Raw genomic sequence first — 25,971 nt, 5'->3', positions numbered from 1 at the left:
GGCAGACATTTGTTTAGAAACTGAAGAGCAATTCCTTGGGTTTTTTTAGTATTTCCCTAAGCCTGCTTTGTTAGTTCAAAACTTTCAGCTGCATAACAATTTAAGGATGATACATAACCCACTGCGTACCCACAATCAATAATGAAGACGAGCACTCATCTCAAAACACTTGTTTCCCTGTGAGCCATATGTTATCTGCCCGATATTGAGAGAAATACTAGCTACAAAGCCAAAACATATCTTTGTAAAGGCATTTAGGAATTGCTCTTACAACCAGCAATTAAGATAACCTTAAGCAGTAACAATTTGGGTCCAGCTCTCTTCCCACAGTTATCAAACACTCAAGTTTTGTCAACACTGAAGCCAGCAGCCACAGGAAAAGGCAAGGTATAATTAATATAATCCCTTAGGATAAAGGATTCCTCTCTTAAATCCATGTGATACTATCTACATACATAAATAAGTAAACAGATACAGTATCCTGATAGTATGATGATGTGAATACTAGACATGCGCAGGTATCTGTATCCCTCACTGCAATGCAAATATATTTAGAAAAAAAAAATTAAGTTGACTAGGCTAAGGACATCAGAAAGGTCATTTGTTATTTATCTAAGGGTTGGCTCACAAGCAATCTAGTTACAGTGACTTAAGCTGTTGACACAATAATCAACTACCATCAACAATCAAAAGTAAAAAACAACTGACTGAATCTCCTGCAGTAGGGAGCCCTGCAGAAATCGGAGGTGTGTTCTACTAGCAAAGTGAAGCGATCTTCTCCAGCGTACACAAGAGTCTCTAAACGCTTATGACATGCTCCACTTTTTCTGCAGCAGAACAGTTCTTTGCGGCTTTGTTGTGGGGGTTTTTGCATGCATCTGGGTGTCCTGGTTTGGGCTGGGATAGAGTTAATTTTTTTCCTAGTAGCAGGTTTTGGATTTGGGATGAGAATAATGCTGATAACACACTGATATTTTGGTTGTTGCTGGGCAATGCTTACAGCAGGTCAAGGACTTTTCAGCTTCTCATACTGCTCCGCCAGTAAGGTGGCTGGGGGTGCGCAAGAAGCTGGGAGGGGACACAGCCAGGACAGCTGACCCCAACTGGCCAAAGTGATATTCCATACCATATGATGTCATGCTCAGTATATAACTGGGGGGAGGCTGGCTGAGGGTTTAGACTGCAGCTTGGGAACTAGCTGCACGTCAGTGGTCCGCAGGTGGTGAGCAGCTGTGCTGTGCATCACTTGTTCTGTATATTCTTTTGTTATTATTATTCTCTTCCTACTCTGTCCTATTAAACTGTCTTTATCCCAACTTGTGAGTTTTACGGTTTTTTCCCCCGATTTTCTCCCCCATCCCACTGGAGGACACAGAGTGAGCGAACAGCTGTGTGGCTGTTTCAGCTGCCTGCCCCACGGGCTAAACCATGACACTGGAGTTTGTCCCCCTCCTCCAAAAAACCCCTGGGTGTTTTTCCACATTAAATAAAATAAACCATTATGAAGATGAAGCAACTTGCACCCCTTTTTTAATAGGGTATCTTAATACATTGGTAAATGACAGAGGATTTACCTTTAGCACATGTCCATGCTCCTACAAACTTACTGCCGTGCCAAGGCACAACCAGTATTAATTATACTCTCAATTAGCTCGTGCCCCAGCACTAACCACGCAATTACCTATAACGCTACACACCGTACTGCGGTGTATGATTTCCAAGGACTACTTTACAAAGTTGAGCTCCGCCTCATGAAGACAAAAATAAATCACAGCTGGTACAACCTCCATGGAGAACTGAAGGTGTGACATCATACTTGAGTTTCTGAGCAACCTCGCTCGTGGTTTCTCCAGGGCTGTACCACACTTAAAAGACAAATCCCAGGATCACCGGAGCGTCCTGTTGTCAGAAGCGGCAAGCTTAACAAAAGCAAACGAGGCCAAACCGCGCCCGGTTCCGAACACGTCCCCGACAAGGTGCCAAAGCCCGGGTAAAGGGCCCTTGTCCCGGCAGCGGCCGGGGGCTTCAAGATCCGTCCATGCGCGGCAGCTGCGCGGGGCAGCGGCGGTGAGCGGCACTCCCGGGGCCTCGCACCTCCTCCCACCGCTCCGCCGCACCTTTCCCGCCTCCTGCCCCTCTTCCCGGGGTCGGGGCGGGATGGCGCTCCCGTCGCCCCTGACCCCCCGCAGGGAGGGGCGGCCACGTGCGGCCCGGCGGCGGCGGCGCCCCCGCTTCCGTGTTTACACTCCGCTTCCCTCCAATTCCGTGCGCGACCCGTCAGCGCCGCGGGGAGCCGCCACTCCGCCGACGGCCGCGCGCCCATTGGCGGCCGCCGCGCCCCGCCCCGCCCCGCCGCCCTCCGGCCGCCAACGGCGGCGGCCACCATAGGCGCGCGGCGGGCGCCACTCCCCTCGCGCTCGGGGGGCCCCGGGGGAACGCTCCGCTTCCGCTACCCAGCGCGCGTGGGGGAGGGGGCACCGCCCCCCCGCGCCGCTCTCCCCCCCTCCCGTTTGTTTCCCCCCCCCCGCCGCCGCACACGTGGGCCGCGGCCGCCGCCCGCGGGCACCTCCTCCCGCCCCGCCGCCGCCGAGTTTAAAAGGGCACGGGGGGAGAGCGGGGGGCAGGCGGCAGAGCGGGGAGAAACGCGCGGGTGCGCAGCGCCCGGGAGGCCGGGCCGCAGCCCTGCGTGCGGTGCGCGGCTGCGCTCGGCCTGCCCGCTCAGACAGCGTGGCGGCGGCGACGGGAGGAGGGGAGGGCCGGGCCGGGGGAGGCGGGAGGACAACAATCTCGCACACTTCCTGGTTCTCGCCCCAACCGCGCAAACCCCGCAAAACTCCTCCGCTCGCCCCGCCACAACTTCCGCCGCGGTAGCGACGATAGCGGAGCCGCCCGCACCGGGGGCAGGTGCCGCGGGCCGCCGCCGCCGGCCGCACGCCGGGCCGGCCGCTACCAAGGTGATCACTTCCTGATTGCCCTCCATTGCTTCCCTGCCTGCCGCCGGAGCGCGGCGTGCGCCGCAGCTTCCCCACACACAACCCCCCCCCCCGCCTCTCCCCGCTCCGGCGTTCCCGCCGGCCCGGCGCCCCCGCCGTCGCGGTGCAGCTTACCGGCCCGGATGAGGAGGTCGAGCTGGTTCGTGGGCCCCTCATGCAGGGACGTCGCCATGTTTACGGCTGCCGGAGCCGCTTCGCATTGACCGGCGGGCGGGCGCGCGCCGGGCACGCGCGGGGGGCCGGCGGCGAGGGCGGCGGGGCGCGCTCCCGCGGGGCGGGCGGGCAGGGCGGGTGGCGCGGGCACCGCCACGGCGCGGCGGCGGGAGCGCTTCCTGCGGGGCGGCGCGGCGCACGCGATCCTTCCGCCGCCGGCCTCAGACAGGAAGTGCCGCGCCGGCACTCGCCGCCGCCGCAGCGCGGGGCCGCCCGCGGGCGGGGGTAAGCCGCGGGGGCCCCGCCGGCCGCCCGCGCCCCGGGGCGCAGGTAGATGGGGGCGCGACAGGGCGCGGGCAGTCGCCTCCCCGCCGGCCCCGTCTCCTCGCACGGCCCGAGAGGTGGCCGGAGCCGGAGGCGGCCGCCCAGGCAAGGACGCGCGCAGATCCGAGCGCAGCCCGTCCCCGTCCGTCCCGCAGCCGGTCGCCCCGGCACGGCCCCGAGCAGGGACCGCCCCCCGCCGCCTTCCACCCATCTCCCCGCTGCCCCCGGCCACTTGCAACTACGTGCCCCGGTGACGCTCCCTGACCGCGTACCAACAGAGCCCGTTTTCGGGGCAGCGTTTCTCTCGGGATAAGCTTGATGGCCCTCACCGAGGCAACCATTAACACATTAACAAGTCTTCTCCTCGGCAAATTCCTGGGCTACCTACTCTAAGTAGTGTTTTGCCAGAAACCTTTAGTCTTGAATGCAATCCACCTCGTCTCTGTGACAGGAGCAGGGCTGACTCCAAGGGAACTTTAGATGCCTTTTCCAGATAGCCAGAGGCCTCACCCTTCATCAAATCTAGCCTCCGAGCAGATTGAGGGGAGGGGGGGAGTTGCATAGCTTGCTTAATTAAGAAAAAAATATATATACCACCACCATGCAGAGGTTGCATCCTCTCCCCTCTGAAGAGCAACCTGTCCCCATAAGACCACAGCCTTCCCCGCCAGGCCCCTGGCACACTGCAGCTGGGCAGAAGCGAGTGTCACAACGTGTTCTCCAAGCTTCCCGGTCGAGTCCCTGCGCTGCTCATTCGCAGGGCAAAACTTCAGAGCTGCATGCAAAGAGCATCTATGCCAAGAAAAGCAAAGCATGTCCCCCCGCGGAGCTATGCATGGAGATCAGGCCTAGAAACTCCTTCCTTTACGCCACGCACACCTGACCAGGCCTATATTGTTAAGCCATTATTAAAAGGGTCGAGCAGCCACTTATTGTGCAAAGAGACTTCCCTGTGCACAACAGCTTCACAGCTCCATTAAAAAAAGGAGAAGGGCGCCAGCTGCATCAATCTGACAATGAAGAATCTCTCTCCCCCTCTCTAGTTTTAGTAGTCCTAGGATCTAGATCACAAGCAAGAATTTAGAAGCATTTTTCCCTGGCACAGAAATCACAAAATAGTATCCAGCATAAATCACCTCCAACTGGTAACTTCAGTACCTCAAACTATTGACAGATTATACTCCTATTACAACTGTCAAAGCTTTTTAGGAATACGATTCAATGACCATGTTTATATATGCAAATAAAAATTCAGGCATTCTGTAGACTTCACTCATCTCTGCCTGGCTGTAAGGAATTAAATTTGTTCAATCAGCTCATCAGATGACAAACAAGACCTGCAAGCGAGACCGTTCACTCACATTCAAGCCATGATATCTAAGGGTAGGTCTGTGCTAAAGTTTTGCCAGCCGAGCTCTTTCCAGCCAGAAGCATGGACAAAAAAGGCACTCTCTAGCCAGCTGTGACGGCAAAAACCTCTCATGCAGATACAGCTTTGCCAACAGCAGAGTGCTCCTGTCAGCTTATGTTATTCAGAGAGGTGGAATAGCAGTGTTAACAAGAATTCCTTCTGTCAGCATATTTCCACTAGGGGACTCTGCTGTATTCTCCAGCAGAAATTTTTCTAGCGGAGACAAGCCCAAGGACAAGTAAAGGCATTTTAAGTAGGCACACACTTAAATGTGCAATAAAACTTCATAGCCGTTCAATTAAACCATCCTCAAATTGAAGTGGAAGCCCCATGCAGTGTAGTTTAGCAACACCGTAGATTGAGCTTCCAAACCGAGTACTGAAATAACTCTGTACTCACATCATTTTGTCCTGTGTACCTACTGTTGTTAAAAATCGTAATTTACCCACGCTTCTCTTTGAGCAGTTAGGCCTGCAGCAAAGAAATACAGTTAAAAATAGTTCTTCAGTTTAGATCCAGATCAAAAGGCACACCAAGACACTAAATACCTTTGAAGACCCAGACCTGTGTCAACAGGAGTTCACACTTACATACTTTGGAAAAGATGCATTCATAGTTTGTTGCCTTAGTGTTTGCTGTGTAATTCAGTGAGGACTGTTTACTGATTGCAACTTCCAGTCGCAAACTGAAGTGTTTGACTCATATCCAAGTTGTTCTCTCTACACCCTATGGGTAGAATGAAGTTTTGCCTAATATATGTGGACTCCTTGAATAACTGCATTCAAGTAATCTGTGTGTGTAACTTTTGACAAACACCATGTGTCCGAAATTAATAATAAAAGAAGTGTAAAACATCAAGCTCTTGGTTTAATACCAGTTTTCTAAGCAGTATTTATTCACTACTGCAAGCAGAGACGTAGCACAGTGTTTGCCAGTTCACATGAAATGGATTTGAACAGCTGCACGCATTATTCTGATTCTTCGCTCTCTCTGATCGTACATAGAGTATCACTGGATACCCCAGGGATTCCAGTCTGTTGAAAAAAGGCCGAGCCTATGCACTTTCAAGATTATAATGTAAGCAACTACAATAAATCTATGAAGTGATCATTTCGACCTGCACCCAACTTATTTATACAAGTATAGTGTTAGAGCATAACGCTGCCTTTAAGGAGGAATGTGATCTTCCCCAAAAGTTCTGCAGTTCTGTTTAAACTATGATTTCCAGGTTTTTATGCTGAACACTAATTGATTTGTCACGCTAATAAAATATTACTATTTCAGGGAAAAGAGACTGTCAAATAGGGAAAAAAGTAAACATGCTCTTAACTTTTTAACCTCTTCTAAAGTCTCCTTTCTAGGCAGAAGGCTAACAAAAGAGGGATACAAAATCTACTCAAAGAGTGGTGGGTGGCCCGATGAGGCAAGAAATATTTACTGTAACAGGACCACATGAAATTGCATGTTAACTTATGTTTCTCCAGCATGAAAAAAGTAGAAAAAATATATAGAAACAGATCCCCAAACAGCATCGTTCTTTGTCAGACAGAAATATACATATTAGCCTACTAGTTTTTTCTTGTTTTTTTTTTTTTTTTTAACTGTTAGAGCATACAGAGACTAAGTTTTATTGTAATATTTTTTACCACAAGCTCAGCTGTCGAGACAGCCAGGTAGACCTACACGCTCATCACATGCTACATCTACCAACTGCCGGGAAAAATAAAGTCAACATGTTCTAATATGCAATAAAGCTACAATTCAAAACTATGCTTATGACACACAGGAATGTAGTACATGTAAGTCTTAAGTAATTTCGAGACAATAACAAGTAATTGTATATTTAGCTGACAGCATCTCTGTCCCTGTGTACTTCAGAGTCTTTGGTACATAAAGAACTCGGACCACAGGAACACCCAAGTGAATTGTATCCCCCTACTTGCATAAACATAGGAGTAAAGCATCGATCAATTCATGCTTTCTTGTTAAAGGATATGGACAGCTTTGTTCACATTAAAGGAAATAAGCTTCACTACTACTTTGCAATATACACCAGTTAAACTTCATCCTGATTATTTTGAAAAAGTGAAAGACAATTCAAGAGAAGAAGCTGGATGTGATTAATTGCATGCAAGACAGCGGATGTAGAAATTCAAAATACGAAAAACTGGAAGGTTTCAGCAGATTTGCAGAAGTGGATGGGAGTGGAATCATCAATTATCTCAAGCACATCCTCAAACCAATACAGCATTCAATGGCTATAGAGGAATAGTCAGTCTCCTCTCCTGTAGTCTCCTACACAAAGTTGGCTTTCCCAAAATTCTGACAAATACGTTGAAAACATTCTCAGGTAACAGACTGGAGTTTCTCTTGGAAAAGTATTTCACAAGCTTTGTAAATTGAAACGCTAAAGGTACAACCTTCCAACAGCACTTTTTTCCTTCACTGACAGCAAACGATGAACCAGAAAGAAAAACCCGCATATTTAATTACTTTTAGCCACAGAGGATTCCAGTTGTATTCTAGTATGACAAAGCTACCCTGGGAAAAGAAAATTACAATAAAGTAGTTACTTATTCTTACAGAGGTGATTTGTTTGGCCTCATTTAAGTAAGTAGTCAAGGGTAGATGGCAATCTGTGTAAGGGTAGGTATTTGCAGTCTACATGAGAAATTGCAAATGGTAACAGAGGAATAATACTAAAATGCGAACCAAGCTCAAAAGCTCCAAGTAACTTCAGAAGCCCAGGGAGTTCCTGTCCCAAGTGCTGAAACCGCCTACAGATTTTAAATAGTTACAGAAAGGACAGTTTTGCCCAGGATCCTGAGGAAATTCACATCTAATAATTACAGAAGTAGTTGCTGTCAACAACACACTACCAAACTGTTGATAATTATTACCGCATTGCAAGGGTTATGATACAAAGAAACATTTTTAAGTCAGATTCCAGAAACATGCAAGAAGTTGCAACAGTGTCCTTTATCGGCACATCAGCATAATCATTATCATCCACTGTGGTTTCCACAGTAGAAAATTGCAAAAGTAATAGCAAAATAACCACGAAGTGTCCCTGGAGGAACCAGGGAAATACTGAAGAAAGGGGTCAGTGACCACACCAAGCTCATCTTCTTGACTACACCATATGAAGTTTAATAATACCAAAGCCATGAGTCTGTCACAATCTGCACCTTTAAGCGGACTCAGGATCCCGATGTCACTAGTGATATGGCAATTAGTGATTCCACACAGAAAAGGAAATGTATTCTCAAGATTTGATGCTACCTTTGACAAATAGAAAAGGAGTTACTCAAAATAGCAAGTGTCTACATTTCAGCATTATTACTTGTGAACGCAGAATAAGAAAAACTTGCCTGTCTCAAAAGAAAAATTGATATATGCACTTCCCTGCCTTATAATGAAATTCTTTAATTTCAGGGCACTCTAGCAGATGATTATAAATCAGGCATTTGCATAGCACATTGGATGATTTCACAGAATTTTCAGTATCTGAGATTAGTAACAGGCTGACATATTAACTATGCCACCATCAAGCAATTTCTCTGTTCAAAACCTAGCATTTACAATTCCTTAAGACTTCTCTGGTAACAACAAATGTCTATTCTATAAGTCCACTGAATCTTTATAAGGACTGAATGTCCTGGTCAAACACATATGGCTTTACTGTGATCCTAGAATCTGTTGTCAACTACAATCTCCCTTTTAACATGCAGATCACCTTTAAAAATTATTCAAATTTGTTGCTGTATTTTTGATCAATAAAGGCCACTAACTCCTCTGCACTCAGACCATGATGGTTTTCACATGCCACATCGCAGTCTAATTTCAATATACAAACCACAAAATGTTTCAGCTTACATTAATAAAATGCTGTGGCTGAGTCTTCATAGTAACATCCCACATTTTCTCACTCCCAGCTGCAACCGGAGTTGAGAGTTTAGAGGACAGTGCATCTGTACATCTGAAGTCCAATCCATAATGCCCCACACTAGCAAGCCAACTAGCCTCACACCAGCCTCAGAAAATAAAAATTACACCAAAAATGTGTAGTTAAATTAGGCTTTAGTACAAAATACTTAGTCTTGCAGTGTTCTTTCAGTATGAATGGAGCACTGAATGCAGCAAGGCAGAAACATGAAATTTAGAAATAACTGGACACCACAACCAGGCTGTTACTGTTACATAAAAATATTATCATCCATAGAGCTGCTGTACAGCCCTTTTCATTCATTTCTCAGAAAAGGAAACACCAGCAAACATGACAAAATTTAAGCCGCAGTTGAATTTTGTTTCTGGATTAAGAATGTTACTGAGAAAGATGTATATGCTGTTGGCGTAACTGCTCCAAGTACTATACAATAGCATGTGCAATGGGAGGGGGGGGATCATTTTGTGTTATTGTCATCAATATTTAACTAGCAAAAATGCAATGGATTTCTTGGCAGAGCGAGAACTCACACCGATGTAGCAGCAGCATGGTGTCAAAAATAAAATTAGCTAACATTCAAAGGATAAATTCTTAACCCCTGAATGTGCCGGAGACATCTAATTCTTGCAGTACAGCAAGCACTGCATGCAAAGTTTTATCTTGCTTTTATCAAGCTAATGGGCTACATCTTAGTGCTTTGATGAAGGCAGTACCAACTTAAGCTGGGAGTTTAATCAAGTTGTTAGAATGTCCGAACTCTTGTTTCTAGTCAGCACAGTCTTCTAAAGCAAACTGCCCTCCACACTTAAAATTCTCATCAAGCTGTCAGTGTAAGGAAATGAAGTTCAATCAATAGGATATGTCAGCGCTACCAAAAGGTACACCAGATGTTCGTGTTAACTCAATTTTTGTAAGAGGCACTTTAATCAAATAACGTCTGGACAGAATGAATGATAACATTGTTTTGTTTATCCCTTAATCAAAGGTAATATTCTAACCAGATCTAATACTGAGTTCTCAGTATATGATATTTAATAACTTATGAAAGCTTATCTGAGATAAACAAAAGAGTCCACAGGCTTAAATTCACATAAAAGAAGTCAGAAGGAAACAGTTTTAATCATAATGAGAGAAGACAGAAGCAGAAAGAAGAACAGGTAATAACTAAAGACTTTACAAAGATACACAAAGCTGGTTCCCACGGTTGGTAACAGTGTAAGTAGTAACCTGAAATTTCCTCTGTAAAAGAAGATTTGCCTTAAAGTATATATTTTTATTCATGCATTTGTTTAAATTAGGGGAGGAGTTAAGCCTAACTCACTTTATTCATCCTCCTCCCTCCTTAAGGACGGCTATTAATTTACATGATAGTTTCAACCAAACTTCCTGGTGGAAAAAAAAATTGAGACAAACATACCACCATTGTTGTCTTTGTAGCTCAATATTTTTCCATCAGACCATAATCCTGGAGGGGTTCATTTTCAGATCCCCATTTTTTCATGCTGATCTTCTACCTCCCTGTGGCAATAACATTTTTAGAATTAAAACAGACTTTCAACTTGTACCACAGGGAGGATTTCTGATGAAACATCCAATTAAAATATGTGGTGACAGTTCACAAGTCAAATGATATCTCAGCTTCTTGAAAGCAGTAGATTTCTTTCCTCTCTAACATCAAAGTTGTGGGGAAAAAAAACCCAAATCTGTACTTGCTACTTTAATTATTAATAAAAAAATAAGGGGAAAAATACTATTGATACAAGAAATTAGATTCACTGAATCAATTAAATGAGGGTCTATACTGGCAATATGATTTTGGTATTTGTCTCATAGGGATCAAGCTTTACTGTACTAACAGCAACATTTGCTTAATAGCCACCTACTGTTCAACAAGATTTGTAAACAACAAACAACACTAGTTTTGCAAATTCATCATAAGTGAGGTAACACAGAAGAAAAGTAGTACAGATGCAGGCATGAGATCAGTACAACAGGAGTTCAGAAAGTACTAACCAATTTAATGATGATGTTCCAGATAATGCTGTTTTAAAAATGCCAAGTTATCCTACTTATATACTCATCTAATGTCTTATTTGACTAAAAGACTAGGCATCATCAATGTATAACATCTGCAGATCATGACTCTGGTACCTTCAGCACTGCACATATGGTAAATCAAAGATAAGATTACTCCATTAACACACCTACACATCCACATTATGGGTTCTGTGTCATGACAGACACACAGAACTACAGCAACTGTTGATTTCAGATTGACTGCTTCTTTAAAGACAGCAGCTTTTGCTGTTAGGTAAATGACAAAGGTTTTGCTGGATAAATCCTAAAATTGAAGGCCTGATTACTTTAAGGACAGATAATTACTCAGGAAATGGAAGCCAATAAAATTTGGATGTTATGATAAAGCTGTTAAGAATGATGTATTGTTTATAATATGAACTCTTTCACTGTTGCAGTAAACAAAATTTTAAGACTAACTCAGTCCCCATAGTCTAAAGGCACCACTCCTAAGAATGATATCATACACATAGGAAAAGAAATTTAAACACAATGCCAATCTAAAGCTTATACTTTCCCTTTCAAACGTTACAAAAGGCACTCACTACTTCCACTGAGAATGTCATAAGGTCACCTGAAAAGATCAAAATTCCTACATTTTGTTTTTCCTAGAAAACTCCTTTGTCAAGATTTTTTTCTATTCCAAGCAGACAGGCAGTTTTTCCTGGAAGAGGACAAAAAAAAAAACCTATCTTGAACCATTACGCCTTTCTTGTTTGCTAAAAGACTCCTGGGGTTTACTTCTATAGTTAATGGATTAATTATACAGTTAAAGGATTAATTATAATTAATAATCCTTGATTAATGAATCAAGATAGAGTAGTGGGAAACAGGCTGGAAGGAGTCCGACAGGCAAAAAAACCCCATATTCCATTAGAATTAACTAAAAATTCAGCAGTATTTATAGATATGGCTACTTATAATGATTATATAGCATATTTTATTTGAATTGTGGTTTCATAAATGCAAGAAGTTTTTCAATACAAAACAAGATTACTAATTCTACCCTTGGATCAGCACTGACAGTCCTTACAGTCCACACAGTCTCAAATCTAGTCACAGCATAGCAAACCACAAATAGAACCTTCAAGGCACAGCACAAATCATCTCTTTAAAAGTGTCCTACGTAAATTTTGCCACATCAGCTACCCCACTACATTTTACTGATCCCTGTGTCTGAAGGCTACAACGCTGTATTTTACTAAATTATGCAGCTTTAGATTAACTGCAAAGTAGCTCCAGGCTCTTGGAATATGTATATTGTAACATTGTAAAGCATGTAAATCAGTAGTCATTGGAATTGCCAATGGACTGTCACAAGAAGGAAAAAAAAAAAAAATCCACCACACCAAAAAAACAGGTCCATGGCCAACAGTAGAGACACAGACAACTGGGTGCATATTATGTTATGTGGATACGTATCATTTCAAATACTGCCAAGACTTCTTTTACCATGCTGTCTGTAGAGTCTAGAACCACAAAAGGTATTAAGTCTACTCATTCTTGGTGCAACAACTATACATTTATTTAATAATGTGATTTTTTTTGTAGCAATTAATTCTGACATTTATGAAGTAGAATCAGTTGAGACTAAGTTAGCAACAATGGATTTTACTTCCAAGATGCGCAGAAATCAAACTGTTGCACCTATCTAAATTAGGATCATTAGCATAATAAAGGTATGTACTTCAGAAAATTAGCATCTTAAAATGCTCTTTAAATAAACATTATTACACCTTATTTACTTGTTTCTGCCTTAGCCTGCTTTCTAATTAACATTTACCATGGCACCTTTTACCACCTCTCCAGCATCAAACTGCTTCCTACCCACAGCCGAATACCTCTTCCCTTCCCCTAAAAAAATAAAAATTAAAAAACACACTCAGATTCACTCTCCTGCAACTCATTGCTAATAATGGCACATTACCAAAATGAATGTTTCTCAGGGCCTTTATACTTTGTCTCCAGTCATTTAACCACTCCTTATGAGCAATGAATTCAGATAGACTCTTGGCTGTAGAAAAAAGTGTTGGTCAAAACACATGCCCCACAACACAGCCTCTCTCGGAACAGTCTAAACCAAGCACCTTTCATCAACACTAGATACAAGTTCCACGCAAGAAACTTTACTCACTGTCATGCATAATTACACCATGTGAACTGCACTGCACTGATGGTGGATATACTATGCAAGTAATAATGAAAAGTTGGAGTATGGGAAATGGTGTGCAAGGGGAGACTACCTCTCTCCCGAAAGACCTTTTGGAATCACAAATGATAATATTCACTAATAGTTTTTTTAATCTTCATTAGAATTTAATTTCTCCTCTACACTACTGTAAATTGGCTTTTTAGTGCACATTATCTTTAATTTTTATATAAAAACTATTAAAACAAAGTTTTAAATATTTGAACTTATTTTAATTTTATTGTTATTATTCTAAATTTTTAAAGATGTATTAGTGCCAAAGTTATTGTGAAATTCAAAAGAAACAACAAAAAACCACCACCAAACTATCTGCAGGCAAGACACATTCATTAACATCTCCAGCCACAAACTCACCAAATTATCATATCAACTGCCCTATAAGTTTTCATACTGTACTTTCAAACATCAATAATTGGAAGCAGCCACCTCTTTCCTTGAACAGCAGTTATTAAAAAGACTCCTACAGATGAGCTACAATATTTAATTGTCATTTCCACCAATTTCTTGTGGCCATAAAATGATACTTAAAAACATACAGAGTTCATTTGCAGTAGCTCTTTATCCTAAAACAACTGTTCTGTTAGCCATTGATCTACCAAATCTTACAAGAAACAGCATATTTAATGTTTAAAAAAAAACCACTTCTGAATGCAAAAGCCTCCAAAGTTTAAGTTCTTGAAGAATTTCAAACAGAAGTTTAATTTCTAAAACTCAGCTTCTTGGGAAGAACATCCTCACTTCTCACTTACCTTAACCTTAAAAGTTTTGTTACCATAGTCAAAAATAAATAATAAAAACAAAAAAAATCACCAAACCCATATTTCATATCCTTTCTTTACATGAATTTGTGGAACTTGTAATTAGCATATTTAATTCAAAACACATTTGAGTACACTGGAGTTGCAAGTATTTTCCCAAAACCTGAACCATTAGTTCATGCACATCTTCTGAAGCTGATGCATGTGATTTTTGATGCAGTGCTACAAGAGATTAATACCCAGATTCAGAAAGATGTATGAGCAATTGCATCCACTGTTTAGGGAGAAATTTGAACGAAACCTGTCCAATCTGAAGGGAATGCACATATATTTACTGGACTGCAAAGTTATGCAGCTGAGAGAAAAGAAGTGTCTCTGCTTTGTTTTGCTTGCATGACATCATGAACTCCAACTCTAAATTAGGCAGCCCAGAGACAGGAACATATGCTACCCACGTTCTAGTGAAGTGGCCTCACCAATTCAGCATGGAGTGCCCAGGAGGACCTGTCCTCCCTTTGGTTTCAGTTCTATGTGCTCCCTACCCCAGCACTCATCGGACCCTTGGCTGAGCCAGCAAAAAGTTAACCCAACAAAAATATAGAACAGTTGAGGGTTTCCTTGCTATTTTTTCTTGCATAATTAGCATACTGAAATGGCTACAAAAGGTTCAACAAGTATGAGAAGTAGCACAAGAAAGCAAGCGGGAGGGACAACAGGAACCACTGCACAGCAGCAGCCTGACAGTCAGATATAATTAGACTCCCATAGGAGCACAACTTTTGTTTCTTCAGAGAGTTTAAATAGACTTTGGTCCCCCTCAGAAAGTTCAAAGCTCCTGACTGTGTTCTTCAGAGAAAGGTGTACAGGAAGACACATACACATGCTTATCACTCAACAGGTCAGCTGCTTTAACACCAACGCTCCACTCCTTTCTCCATTTGTAACGTGTTATTTTACCATATAGCTGAGTTAATTTCAATTAAATAGATTGAATTTTTGCCCATAAAAGGACAGTCCGACTCCATTCACCCAGGCACACACTCCTGCCACTAAACAAGTAATAAAACTGCTCTTGGACCAAAAAGGCAAGATAGCAAGGGACAGAGGATAGAGCTCACAGGAAGGGAGAAGAGTTGGAAGACAAGGTACCTAGAACCACACAGTCTGTATTGACAGCTGCCCTGCAGTTATTTGGCTCAGACACATTGTAAAACTACTGCCCTGTGGTTATTCGGCTCAGACACATTGTAAAACTAAATTCTAACCAGCTTCCTGGCTCAGCTGATTTTTTAAAACTCCAAATTTAGTCGTCTACTTAACTCCCTACATAAATAGGTAAGGAAGACATAAATGAAGATCTGCCTGCTCAAGAGGGTACACGGTGTTACAATGTAGTGCCTGAACCTAATGTGACATTTTTAACTGCCAAACCCCCAATCCTGTCACCACTAAAGTTAAGTAAAACTAAGTTTAGAGGGAAGAGATGTGAACCCAGCTCAGGATCTCCATCCTGTGGGTAAAAACAAAGTCACATTCCTCAGGGACTTCTAAAAGTACAAAAATCTCATGGAAAAAAAAGTATTAAAATAAGTCTACCTGTTTCCACAGTTTCAGTCTCAATTTCTTGTTCCTCTGCTACATCTTGCATCAGGTAAGTCTCGTCATCATAAACCAGGACCTGAGCAGCGTAACCCTGTTCTAGTCTGGCACTAGGAACTGGCTCCACAATCACTGCTGGGAATTCAGAGACTGGCTCATTTTCCTATAGGAAAAAAAAAACAAAAACAAAAACAAAACAAAAAAAAACCCCAAACCAAAATACAACCACACTCTAAATACTGCACTGTTGAACTCTACATCAGTATTTTCCTCTTATGCTCTTACATATTTTATGGAATAATGGTAACAATTTTAAAGATTTTTAAAGGAAATTTTCTTCCAAAGGAAGAGATTAAAAAAAAAAAAAAAAAGATAGATTATCATCCACCAAAGAGACCTTCTTGAATCTCAAAGATGTTTTCCTGGCTTTAAGCACTTAAAATTTAAAGCATCAGACAGCTTTAAGATGTTGGAAAAGAGCAAGCTTTCTAAATAAGACATTCAGGCTGTGGGAAGGGTTTCTTTTCCCTCTGCTCCACAAAAATGTAATCAAGGCTTTGCATGTGTCCTGCAAGATACCTACATCTGACCTGTATCTCATGAAGACTCATGTTTTGGATTAAGTACGTAAGCTATCACAAAAGAACTGCCTACTTCAAAGCCCATATGCCTATCTCTACTTATTTAAGGATCAAAATGTCTGTAACAGCATATTTAATCTGTTAAAGTGTTGCAGAAGTGGAACCCTGCCAGATTCGATTTACTACAAGCTACAGGATAGTAGAATATATTTGGGTTTTGTTGATAAGAATGCAAAAATACGAGCAAATACATTGCATTGGCTAACTTTGAAAAAGGTCCTTGTATTGTTCTCCTCATCTCGTTCTACACCTCAACACATCTGAGATCTTTAAACAGACACTTAGGATAGAATATAATTTTGTAAACCCAGTCTACAGTTGTACTGCAGACTTCAAAACTTACTGCTTCCACTTCTCTGTGATAATAAAATTTTCTAATAAAAGACATTTGAAAAATGGGCTGCCCTCTTCCTCCTCACACAACAAGCGCTAATCCATCTCGCTTTCACAGCGAGTTTACAGTGAATTTTTCTTTCAAATTAAGATGAAAGGTATAAAGTTTGTTAGTAAATAAATGCTATTTATTTTTCTAACCTTTTGATTTTTTATTCCATTGCTGTCGAACTCCAGGCCAGGGCCTCCAGTGTTAATCACTGCTGATGTCATGGTGCATCCCCTGAAGACACTTTGAGAGCTGTTATCTATCCTGAAGACAGTAATGCTGATAGCCTGAGGTTATCAAAGGCTTAAGTTCACAATCCACTTCTGTTAAACAGCTTGGTAGAGGTTGCTGAAATACAAAATAATTTTAAGTTATTTGCATAGTTTATATTCAAAAGTCTTCCAACATTTATGAAAGCTATTGCATGCTACATCTCCACATCAAAAGAGGGCATCAGTGAACACAACAGATATGACAGAATGTGCTGACCTTGGTAAAGTTAACACTGAAGGCTGCCATACAACACAAGTTTTGCACTAACTTTTAATATTAAGGTAATACAATTTCTGTTTGGTTCTTTGCAATATGATAAATTTCACACAATTCTGAAACCAAATATTATCCTTAGATATTTTCCATTGGCCAAAACAATGAATTTCTCACTGAGGTCAAATATCTACTATTTTTCTGAGACATACATACATTTGAATTAGTGCGGCTTTTCTAAAGTTACTTTTTTCCTATTAAATTAGGAGATTTTTTTTAATTACATTTTCTTCTTTGTTCTACTAGTTTCATAGTAATTTCATAAAGCTAGTTTCAAAAAGTTTCTTAACTAGTTTCATAAAGCTTTCAAACATACTGTCTTTTTAAAGCAATGCATATATAATATACATCTCAAATATATACCTCATTCCTAATCGACAGTTTTCTTTGAAATAAAAAGTATTGTAGCAATTCCTCTTTTTTTCCTATAGAAGAAATTCTTATGAGTAAAAAGAAATGTAGTTCCACATCATAATGCTTTAATTTGGGTATACCAACTTACAAAGATATATAACCTCCATCTTCATGAATTTCTTTAAAACTAGATTAACAGCAGTGCTTTGTTTCTAAACAACTGCTATTTATTTATTCTGAGTAAATATTATTACTCATATCCTGTCTTTGGAAGAGACAAATAATCTGTCTTCATAAACCTTGGGCTGTGAGGAGCAGTTTACTACTTCAAGATGCAAACTAAGAAGTTTGGCTTCTTAGTTGTACAACAGAAAGCACATATTCCACGTGAGACATAAGAACCCAATCTGATATCAATTACCCTTGTGAGTAACTCCACTGAGATCAATGCTTTATAACAGAAGCCAGAATTTAGCCCAGCATTTTTAATAAAATCCATCCATTTAGAAAGCTAGCACAATCACCAAGGTCTGCAAGAAAACAGGATCTTCCAACACATACTGAAGAAAAATAAAATTTATAATTAATACTCCAATGGGTAAACTCAATAAGCCTGCTTTTCAATAGCAGGCAGCCAGCTTAAACTAAATTAATCTTGCACATATAGGGAAAAGCTAGCTCAGATTCATGCAGAGTAACTGGGCTTCCTACGGGCATGGAAATCTTTATAGGCACAATAGCTTAGGTATACTACTAAAAATTACAATTACTGATCTCCCCAACTGGATGCCAACTAAGCAAGAAAGTCAACAACAACAACAACAAAATACTATGCAAAAACTGTTTAAAAACTTTCATTTATCAAGATATTATGGATCCTTCAGCATGCCAGAAAAATACACTCAGAAAGGCATCATTTATGTTGCCATACCATCTTAGCACAAAAAGTCAGTAGCCACACAGTGGATGGCAGGTTACTACAAAAACACACCAAACAAAATGAAAACAAAAAACAAACCACACCAAACAAAACCACCCCTGACACAACAGAATAAGATATTCATATTTTTCACTCTTACATACAAAAAGGAGAATCAATTCTTACAGCAGCTTTCTAGGCAATTAATCTTCATGAAATAAAACTGAAGAACAGGAGATTATCTTAAATCACTGTCACAGTAGCAGCAGGATAAGCACAAAATATATTCCAAAGGAAATGAAAAAAATATATGCGATTTAGAAAAAAAATTAAGGCATTTTTTGCTTATATAGGCAGTCAACTTGACATGAGAAAGCATGATTCATACCTAAAAATATTTCATTTGTAATAGCACAAAAAACCAACACAGTAGTACTTTATTTTCCATTGTTTCATTTGTAAAGCTAGTACCGCTTTTTGATTACTACCTGCCTATCAATTACCACATTATTTCAAAAGTCTTTAAATTTAGAAATACGTAAAGTAGAAAAACAGCTGTTTATAAATACACTAACATAATCAATCAGGAGGAAAAATTTAAAAATCACTTTTACCGTAAAAAGACTTCTTCCTCTTCTACAATTTTCCATCTACATCCACACTAGAAATACTGCCAAGCAATCATAACCCAAAGGAGAAGTCCAAAGAATGGAAATTCTATTTTAATTTGGAAGCACAGCCTCCAACCAATTTCCAACATCAGCATTATTCCCGCAACTTAGACTTCTATCTATGTAAGAACATATAGCGCTTCATGCAGTACCTTTGCATAGCTTAAACATGTCACAAAGCTAATTTGGTTCTCATGCAGTATATTAATGCAAATAATCATATACTAGACCACGTGTATTGTATATTCATATTTTATGTACTATAATCCTACACAGGTGGCCAAACAGCTGCCAAATCATAGCAACTGAAAACACTTAATACTGTGTACTAGATCAGATTATATCAGAAAACCACTATTTCTCCATCTCCTAGGTTACAACAAGTTTAGATTACTTTTGCACTGATTTATCTCTACATGAATTACCGATTACCTATAGAAGTGAACACAAGGCAATGCAGAAACATAAACGATAATCCTCATTTTCCAGATCCAGCAGAAATTCATACTAAGAACCTTACAGGGGAAAATATACAGAATGAGTGAGATGCTAAATCTTAGCATTCATTAAAAGGGCGGTATCTTTAGACTGAATGCACAGAGCAGTCCAGGTAAGGAATAAATGACAGACCCAGAGTCTTTATATAACAGGATTTGAACTTCACACTAAGAGTCTTGCTATTCGGCAACCTTGTCAAAAACCTGACAGAGTGGGGGGGAAAAAGGCAAGCCCACTGGCCAACAAGTGGGAAGTTAAAAGAGTTTCAGTTCAGTCTGGTTTAGAAGTTCTAAGTTAAAACAAATGCACACGCACCTAAGTGTACATTAGATTCCTGCAGACGCTCTCCTTTTTGAATGAACCAGCTACGCATTTGTCCTCTTCCCTTTCCCTAAGCTGTATGTCCTTGTGGAAGCCTTTTCGCTTCTCCCCCAAATTTCAGTAAAATACTGAATGTGTTTCCCATTCTCTCCCTAGCAAGTCACAACCAATTTGACTTTTGGAAAAGACTGCCTAGCCGCTTTCAGAAATCAGTTCCAAAATTCACATTTCCCAAGGCTAATGGAGACAAAAAGGCCAAAAGACAATTCGACTCAGATTCTTAAAGGAAGAGATGATTCAGGTTTGTAAGAAACCAGGTTATCCCCAGTGATACAATTAGCCAGCACAGAAGGTGGTTCAATAACAACATGCTGAAAAATTAAAAAAACAAACAAACAAACCAAAACCACCACACACTACAAATTTAATTCCTCTCTGGACAGGTGCTTACAACAAAGTAAAATGTGGAATGACATCAGAGGAAAAAAAAAAATAAATCTAACATTTCCAAAAGAGATGACCAAATCATTTCGTTACAGATCTGATATCCACTTCTGTTCTTCCTGGTCACGTAAAATGCAGAGAGAAACTAGTTCTGAAACTTCTGGAATATCCCTTGCAACAGGGAAAACAGCTTTACTGCATCATCCATTATTTTGATACATATCTCGTGGGAAAACAAAAATAAGTCTAGGTGCTCCCAACCTCAAAAAAAAAAACAAACCCAAAACCCTGAATCTTGAAGCCACATTCTTTGCCCCAACAGCAAGAAGTTTCTAACTGTTTGCCGCTACAAAAGGCACAACAAAGATTCAAGTTTTTGATAGTTTTCACTGGTCAAGAAGATCAATTACAGCATGTATGTCTTCAGAGGCTACAGGGCACTAGTCATAAAGGCTGCAAAATACCAGACAGTTTATTCACGTATTTAATAGTACATTTATATGGCCTACGTTACATATCCCAGTGTCTGCCTACATGAAATCCAAACAGTCCTCTTATGCTTTCAGCAGCTACCAGAGAAGCAGAAAAACACTGCAAATCACAACTGTGATGAACGCATAGTAGTCCCACAAAACCCGGAACCTTAAGTCAATTCCCCTGTGCATAACCACCTATCAAATTAATAGAGAAACAAACATGCAGCTCAACAGAATTAAAAATAATAATTGAAAAAAACAGCGTGGAAAGGATGACAGACCATCACCTCTGACAGAGGCCAGGCTCAAAGTAAAGTTATTTAGGACTGGCTTCAAAATAACCCTCTAAATATAAATCTGCAAATAGTTCTAATACACTTTTATTTAAATTAGAAAACAAACAAAATAAAATAATCAATGCTTGAAAAAAAGATGCACACACTCATACCCACACATGAAAACAAGACAAACATGCAGAAGACTGGGCAGCAGTGACCAGAGGCAGCTGCTCCCACAGCACTCAGAAGAAACATAAGAGCACTTAGAACAATGTCCCCCTTTTATTCAGCTGGCATCCCAAATCCCGAGGAGAGATTTATGCGGATACCTACACAGATGCAACCGCAAGAGCAGGACTGCAGCCAGCAGTAGCATCACACACAACTTTTTGAAAAAAGGCCTGCCTTTGGTTTAATAAAAAAAAAGTGCTAAGGAAATCAGCTTGAAAATGAAATTAGTTATACGTACAGAAATACACCAGCCAAGATCACTGCAGAATCCCATTAACTGTAACAAGGCTTCCAAGGGTACAAAGGTGGTCTTTCATAGGCGACACCTCAAACACACCAGTAAATGTCACTATCACTCTGATACATATAAACCACAGCACACTCTGTAAAAAATTTTTGTCGACTGAAAGGTCTTTTTTAAGACATTTTCCCAGATCATTTTTACAGCTCTAACTGATTCACACTGGCATATGCAGAAGAAATGGTGAATTAACTTTTTTTTTGAAACTCAGAACAAGTCTAAAAACTGGAAAAAGCTGACGGAGTGAAAAAAATTAAACTTGTAAATAGCTAAAGAATCAAGAGTCTACTCAACAAGATTATACAAAGTAAATCTTTGCATCCACAAGGTCAGAGGAACAAAACATTCCCTGCAATTTATAGTACCTTATAAATTACACCAATCACTAAAAATTATGGAAAAGGAAATCAAAATAAGGAATTATCAAAGCAAGTAGTCCTGGCCACATCATACTTCAGAAGCTTCCATACAACAAGGCAATAATTTTATTGCTGAATGCACAGAAATTATTACATTGGATCAAGTTAATGATGTACCAAATCCAATGAGAAACTAGAGTAACTCCTTCCACACATATTTAATACGATAATCTGGCCATCCAAAGTTTGCTCTGAAACCTCAATAGCTAAAGCTGATGAGCCCCAAAACATGTAAGCTTATAATCACTTAAAAACTATTAATGTTCTGCAAAAAGCTTTGTGGCTTCAGCAGGCTTCTTCTGGACCTTCCCGTATTACATCCTATTAGCAGGCTCTCTTGCCATTGCTCTCTATTTAAAGATCCCCTGAAACCTTCTCCTCCCTCTGACAGAAGTCTCATACACACACCCTTACTTTGTACCAGCACTTCTCTTTCCAGCTGTCAATTGTTGGTCCTTAACAGCCACTTCCACTCTCCCACGAGCCAGAGTAGGGAGCAATTATTCATCGTTTTACATAATAAAAGAGGCAATGAAATTAAATGGGGAGGATGTGGGTTTAAAAAACAAAACCAAAAAACCCCAACACACACACACAAAAACTAGTAATGCACACAAACTATGTAATTCATTTTCACAGTATATTCTAGAGGTCAAAAGACTAAGTTATAAGATTTAAGTTAGACAGCTTTATGGAAGTAAAGCCCCTGAATGGCTTCCGCAACTATTAAACACAAAGATGCACATACAGTCTGAAGTTTAGGGACCTTCTAAACCAGATATTACTGAAACCTGAGAGATGGAAACCATATGTCACTGAAGGTACCATACGAAATAACCACGCTGTTCCCAGAACCTCTCCTAAAGCAACTGATCCTGTCCACTGTCAGAGAGAGAGGAAGAGGATCTTGGTTCAGACCCATTACATACAGTTTTATAGACTTTAATTTCTTTAAGATCCTTGAAATAAAGTTAAGTTTTGCGGTAACAGTCACTGACCCAGATGTCCCCTGGGGTACTCAATATAATAGATGGCTTTAGGACACCCCCTCGCAAACAATGACATGGGGTGTTCAACATACCCTAATAACAGACGTGTCTATAAAGTGAACTGATACTCTTACATTCTCCAAGCTTTCCCCAAATCACCAATGTTCACACTTTTGCCTCATTTCAAAGTTATAGCATGAAACATGCAAACACACTATTTCTACATTTTTTTAGGCCACAGAAATATCTGAGTTGCTTTTAAATTTTATTGTTAGAGCGCTGTTTTTATGAGCCTTGAGAATTCTCTAATGCTTACACTCCTGTATCCCTGGGCTCAACTTCATTTCATGCTATTTGTCTTTACTAATTAGGGAGCTCTCAAAGCTTGATGCATATATACACTAATCAGAAAGTACCAAAAAGCTTTATTAAAGATTAAACTGCGACAAAGATGAATAATTGTCAGCACGCGGAAGACAGACAACTTCAAAGCATGACAAGAGATTAACTCAGAGGACGGTGAACCCTCCTCACAAATTGATTGTTTTCAACTGACAGTTGGTAAGGTTTAGCTCGCGGTCTTTGCTAAAGAAGTTAAATGGTTAAAAAAAAAAACCACAAGGACCATGACAGTGACTAGCCAAAAGGGAGGGAACACGCAGAATGCAGAACTGAATTATTTAAGTGGGGAAAAAGAGACATGAGAGAACACATCCAAAAAGGCAACAGATAAACACGAACACTAGAGCAAACCCAATGCAACATTTTAGAGGGACTGCAAGATATCATTAAAAATACGCCAGACTTCAGCTATTTAGCCAGGGTGCAACCAGAGCAGGGCGCACAGCGATTTTAGGGAAGAGGGGAGGGTGCGCAGACGAAGCCGGGGCGGGAGGCTGCAGGCCCGGCGGGGCTATCCCACCGCCAGCACGGGAGGAGCGAGCACGCATGACAGCGAGTGACCAGCACGCCCGGGCTGCCATGTTCTCCCGACGCCCTGTGTAAACAAGGCGCTGCCCCCGCGGCGCTGCCCCGGCCACCTCCCCGCTCCCGCCACCGCCCCTGCCCGGGAGGGGCTGCGGGGCCCGACCCGACAGGCCGCGGCCGCCCCGGGGCCGTGTTTACACTGACAGCCGTCGGGAACCGCCCGCCGCCCCTCAACGCCCCCTCCGCCGGCGGGCCGGCAGCCCGGGCGCAGACCCCCGCGGGCGGCGGGAAGCCAGGGGGCAGCCGGCGGGGGGGTTGGCTGGACGGAGGGGGACGGCCAGCCCCGGCCCAACGGCCGCTCCGCCGCACCCAGCCCCGCGCCCCACGCGAAACCGAAAGTGCAGCCGACGAGGGGGGTGGGAGGGTGCCGCCGGAGCAACCCCCAGCCCCACCACCCCGGGGCCGCCCCACACACCTCGGCGGCCACTCCCGGGACGGGCCGGTCCCGCGGCCCCCTCACAGGGCGGGCAGGCAGCCGCCCGCTCGCCCCCTGCCTCTCCCTCCCTCACAGGGCCGCCTGTCAGCGCCCGTCCTGCCCGCCGCGGCAGCAGTAGCCGGCGCCGCACCCTTACCGTGCCCGTGCGCCCGGAGGCCGCGTCCGACGCCCGCCCGGACCGTGAGCAGGAGGCGGTGGGCGCCGCCCGGGCAGGGGCAGAGACAGAGCCAGGGCCAGGGCCGCCCCACGGCGGGAGGGGCGGGCGCAGCGGCGCAACCTGCCCGGCCCCGGCCCCCCCTGCGCCGCGCCGCCGCCTCTGCACATGCTCGCGCCGCCCGGCGCGCGGGGGCGCTGCGGGCATGCGCGGGCGACCCGCGCCTGCGCAGGGGCCCGGTGGAGCCGTTGGCGGGTCCGGGCGCGAGGCTCCCCTGAGGGAGTGGGTGTTAGCGCGGCGGGGAGACTGCCAGCCCTCCCGGTGGGTCTCTGCCTTCCCGCCTTCTCCCCCGGGGTAGTTCGCGTCTTCATGATCAGACCTGAAGGGAGTCGACGTAGAGGACGCAGAGAGCGAGGCTGAGGGGAAAACCCGTGGCAGACGGGGTCTCGGTGACCCTCAGCCGCAGCCCTGCGTCGGAAAGCAGTGAACAGCTGCCTGCTTTCAAAAATCCCTCCCAACGTTTGCATACAGGCCCAGAGGGATAATTATTTTCTGCAATTGATTTTGGTACGTAAGAGAGCGAGCTGTCCGTGTGCCTGAGCAGCTGTGGAGCCTCAAGCGTAGCAGAACTGATTTCAGCCAGTGACTTGTAGGGGCAGTGCTCAAATTGTTTTCTTCAATCACAGCCGTCTCTTCTAGAGTGCATAGTTTTTGAATTAGCCAAATTTGTAGCTAATAACAAATTTGCAGCATTTGTTATTCCCTTGTAAATATGAGATACGTCGTTGTCAGAGTCAGCTCACAAACCAAGTACATATTAAGACTGTCTTGATCTAGACTGGTCTGAGAGGTTTAGGGCAGAATTCATCTTCTCCTTTACAAATATTGGGCTTTAACCATTATACCCTTCTTTGTGTTTCACAGTAATAAACAGAAGAGCTTTAGCTGGATACGAGGCATTACATTTTCAATACAGACAAAAAATACACGTTGCCAAGGAGACTTTTAACGTTAAGTAGGTTGGATGAATGGACAGTGAGGTGGGTAGAGAACTGGCTGAAAGGCAGGGCTCAGAGGATTGGGATAAGCGGCACAGGGTCTAGTTGGAGGCCTGTATCTAGCGGTGTGCCCCAGGAGTCAGTACCAGGTCTCTTGTTTAACATCTTCATCAATGACCTGGACAAGGGGACAGAGTGTACCCTCAGCAAGTTTGCTGATGATACTAAACTGGGAGGAGCGGCCAATACACCAGAAGGCTGCACTGCCATTCAGCAAGACCTGGACAGGCTAGAGCATTGGGCCGAGAGGAACCTAATGAAGTTCAAAGGCAAGTGTAGGGTCCTGCACCTAGGGAGGAATAAATCCATGCACTAGTACAGGTTAGGGGTTGACCTGTTGGGAAGCAGCTCTGTGGAGAAGGACCTGGGAGTCCTGGTGGACAAGAAGCTCTCCATG

General features: G+C 42.7%; 1 protein-coding gene across 8 annotated transcripts in view; it reads right to left on the bottom strand.

Moving 5' to 3' along the window:
• ELF2 (E74 like ETS transcription factor 2) overlaps nt 1-24,693 on the bottom strand; it is a 39,970-nt gene extending 15,277 nt beyond the window's left edge. For 2 of the 8 annotated variants that reach the window (XM_054823712.1, XM_054823713.1), the window contains exons 1-3: nt 24,499-24,693; nt 16,645-16,840; nt 15,467-15,632 (exon numbers count right to left, since the gene is read on the bottom strand). In XM_054823712.1, the coding sequence (XP_054679687.1) occupies nt 15,467-15,632; nt 16,645-16,716 (238 nt within the window). In that variant the 5' untranslated portion in view covers nt 16,717-16,840; nt 24,499-24,693. Of the gene's footprint in view, nt 1-3,107; nt 3,580-15,466; nt 15,633-16,644; nt 16,841-24,498 lie in introns of those variants that run through there. The other 6 variants (XM_054823715.1, XM_054823717.1, XM_054823714.1 and 3 more) reach the window with 4 other exon arrangements.
• Between the last annotated feature and the right edge of the window lie 1,278 nt (nt 24,694-25,971).

Source organism: Grus americana, chromosome 4, assembly GCF_028858705.1.
Source record: "Grus americana isolate bGruAme1 chromosome 4, bGruAme1.mat, whole genome shotgun sequence".
NCBI lineage: Eukaryota > Metazoa > Chordata > Aves > Gruiformes > Gruidae > Grus > Grus americana.
This window is presented reverse-complemented; position numbering and strand designations above follow the sequence as displayed.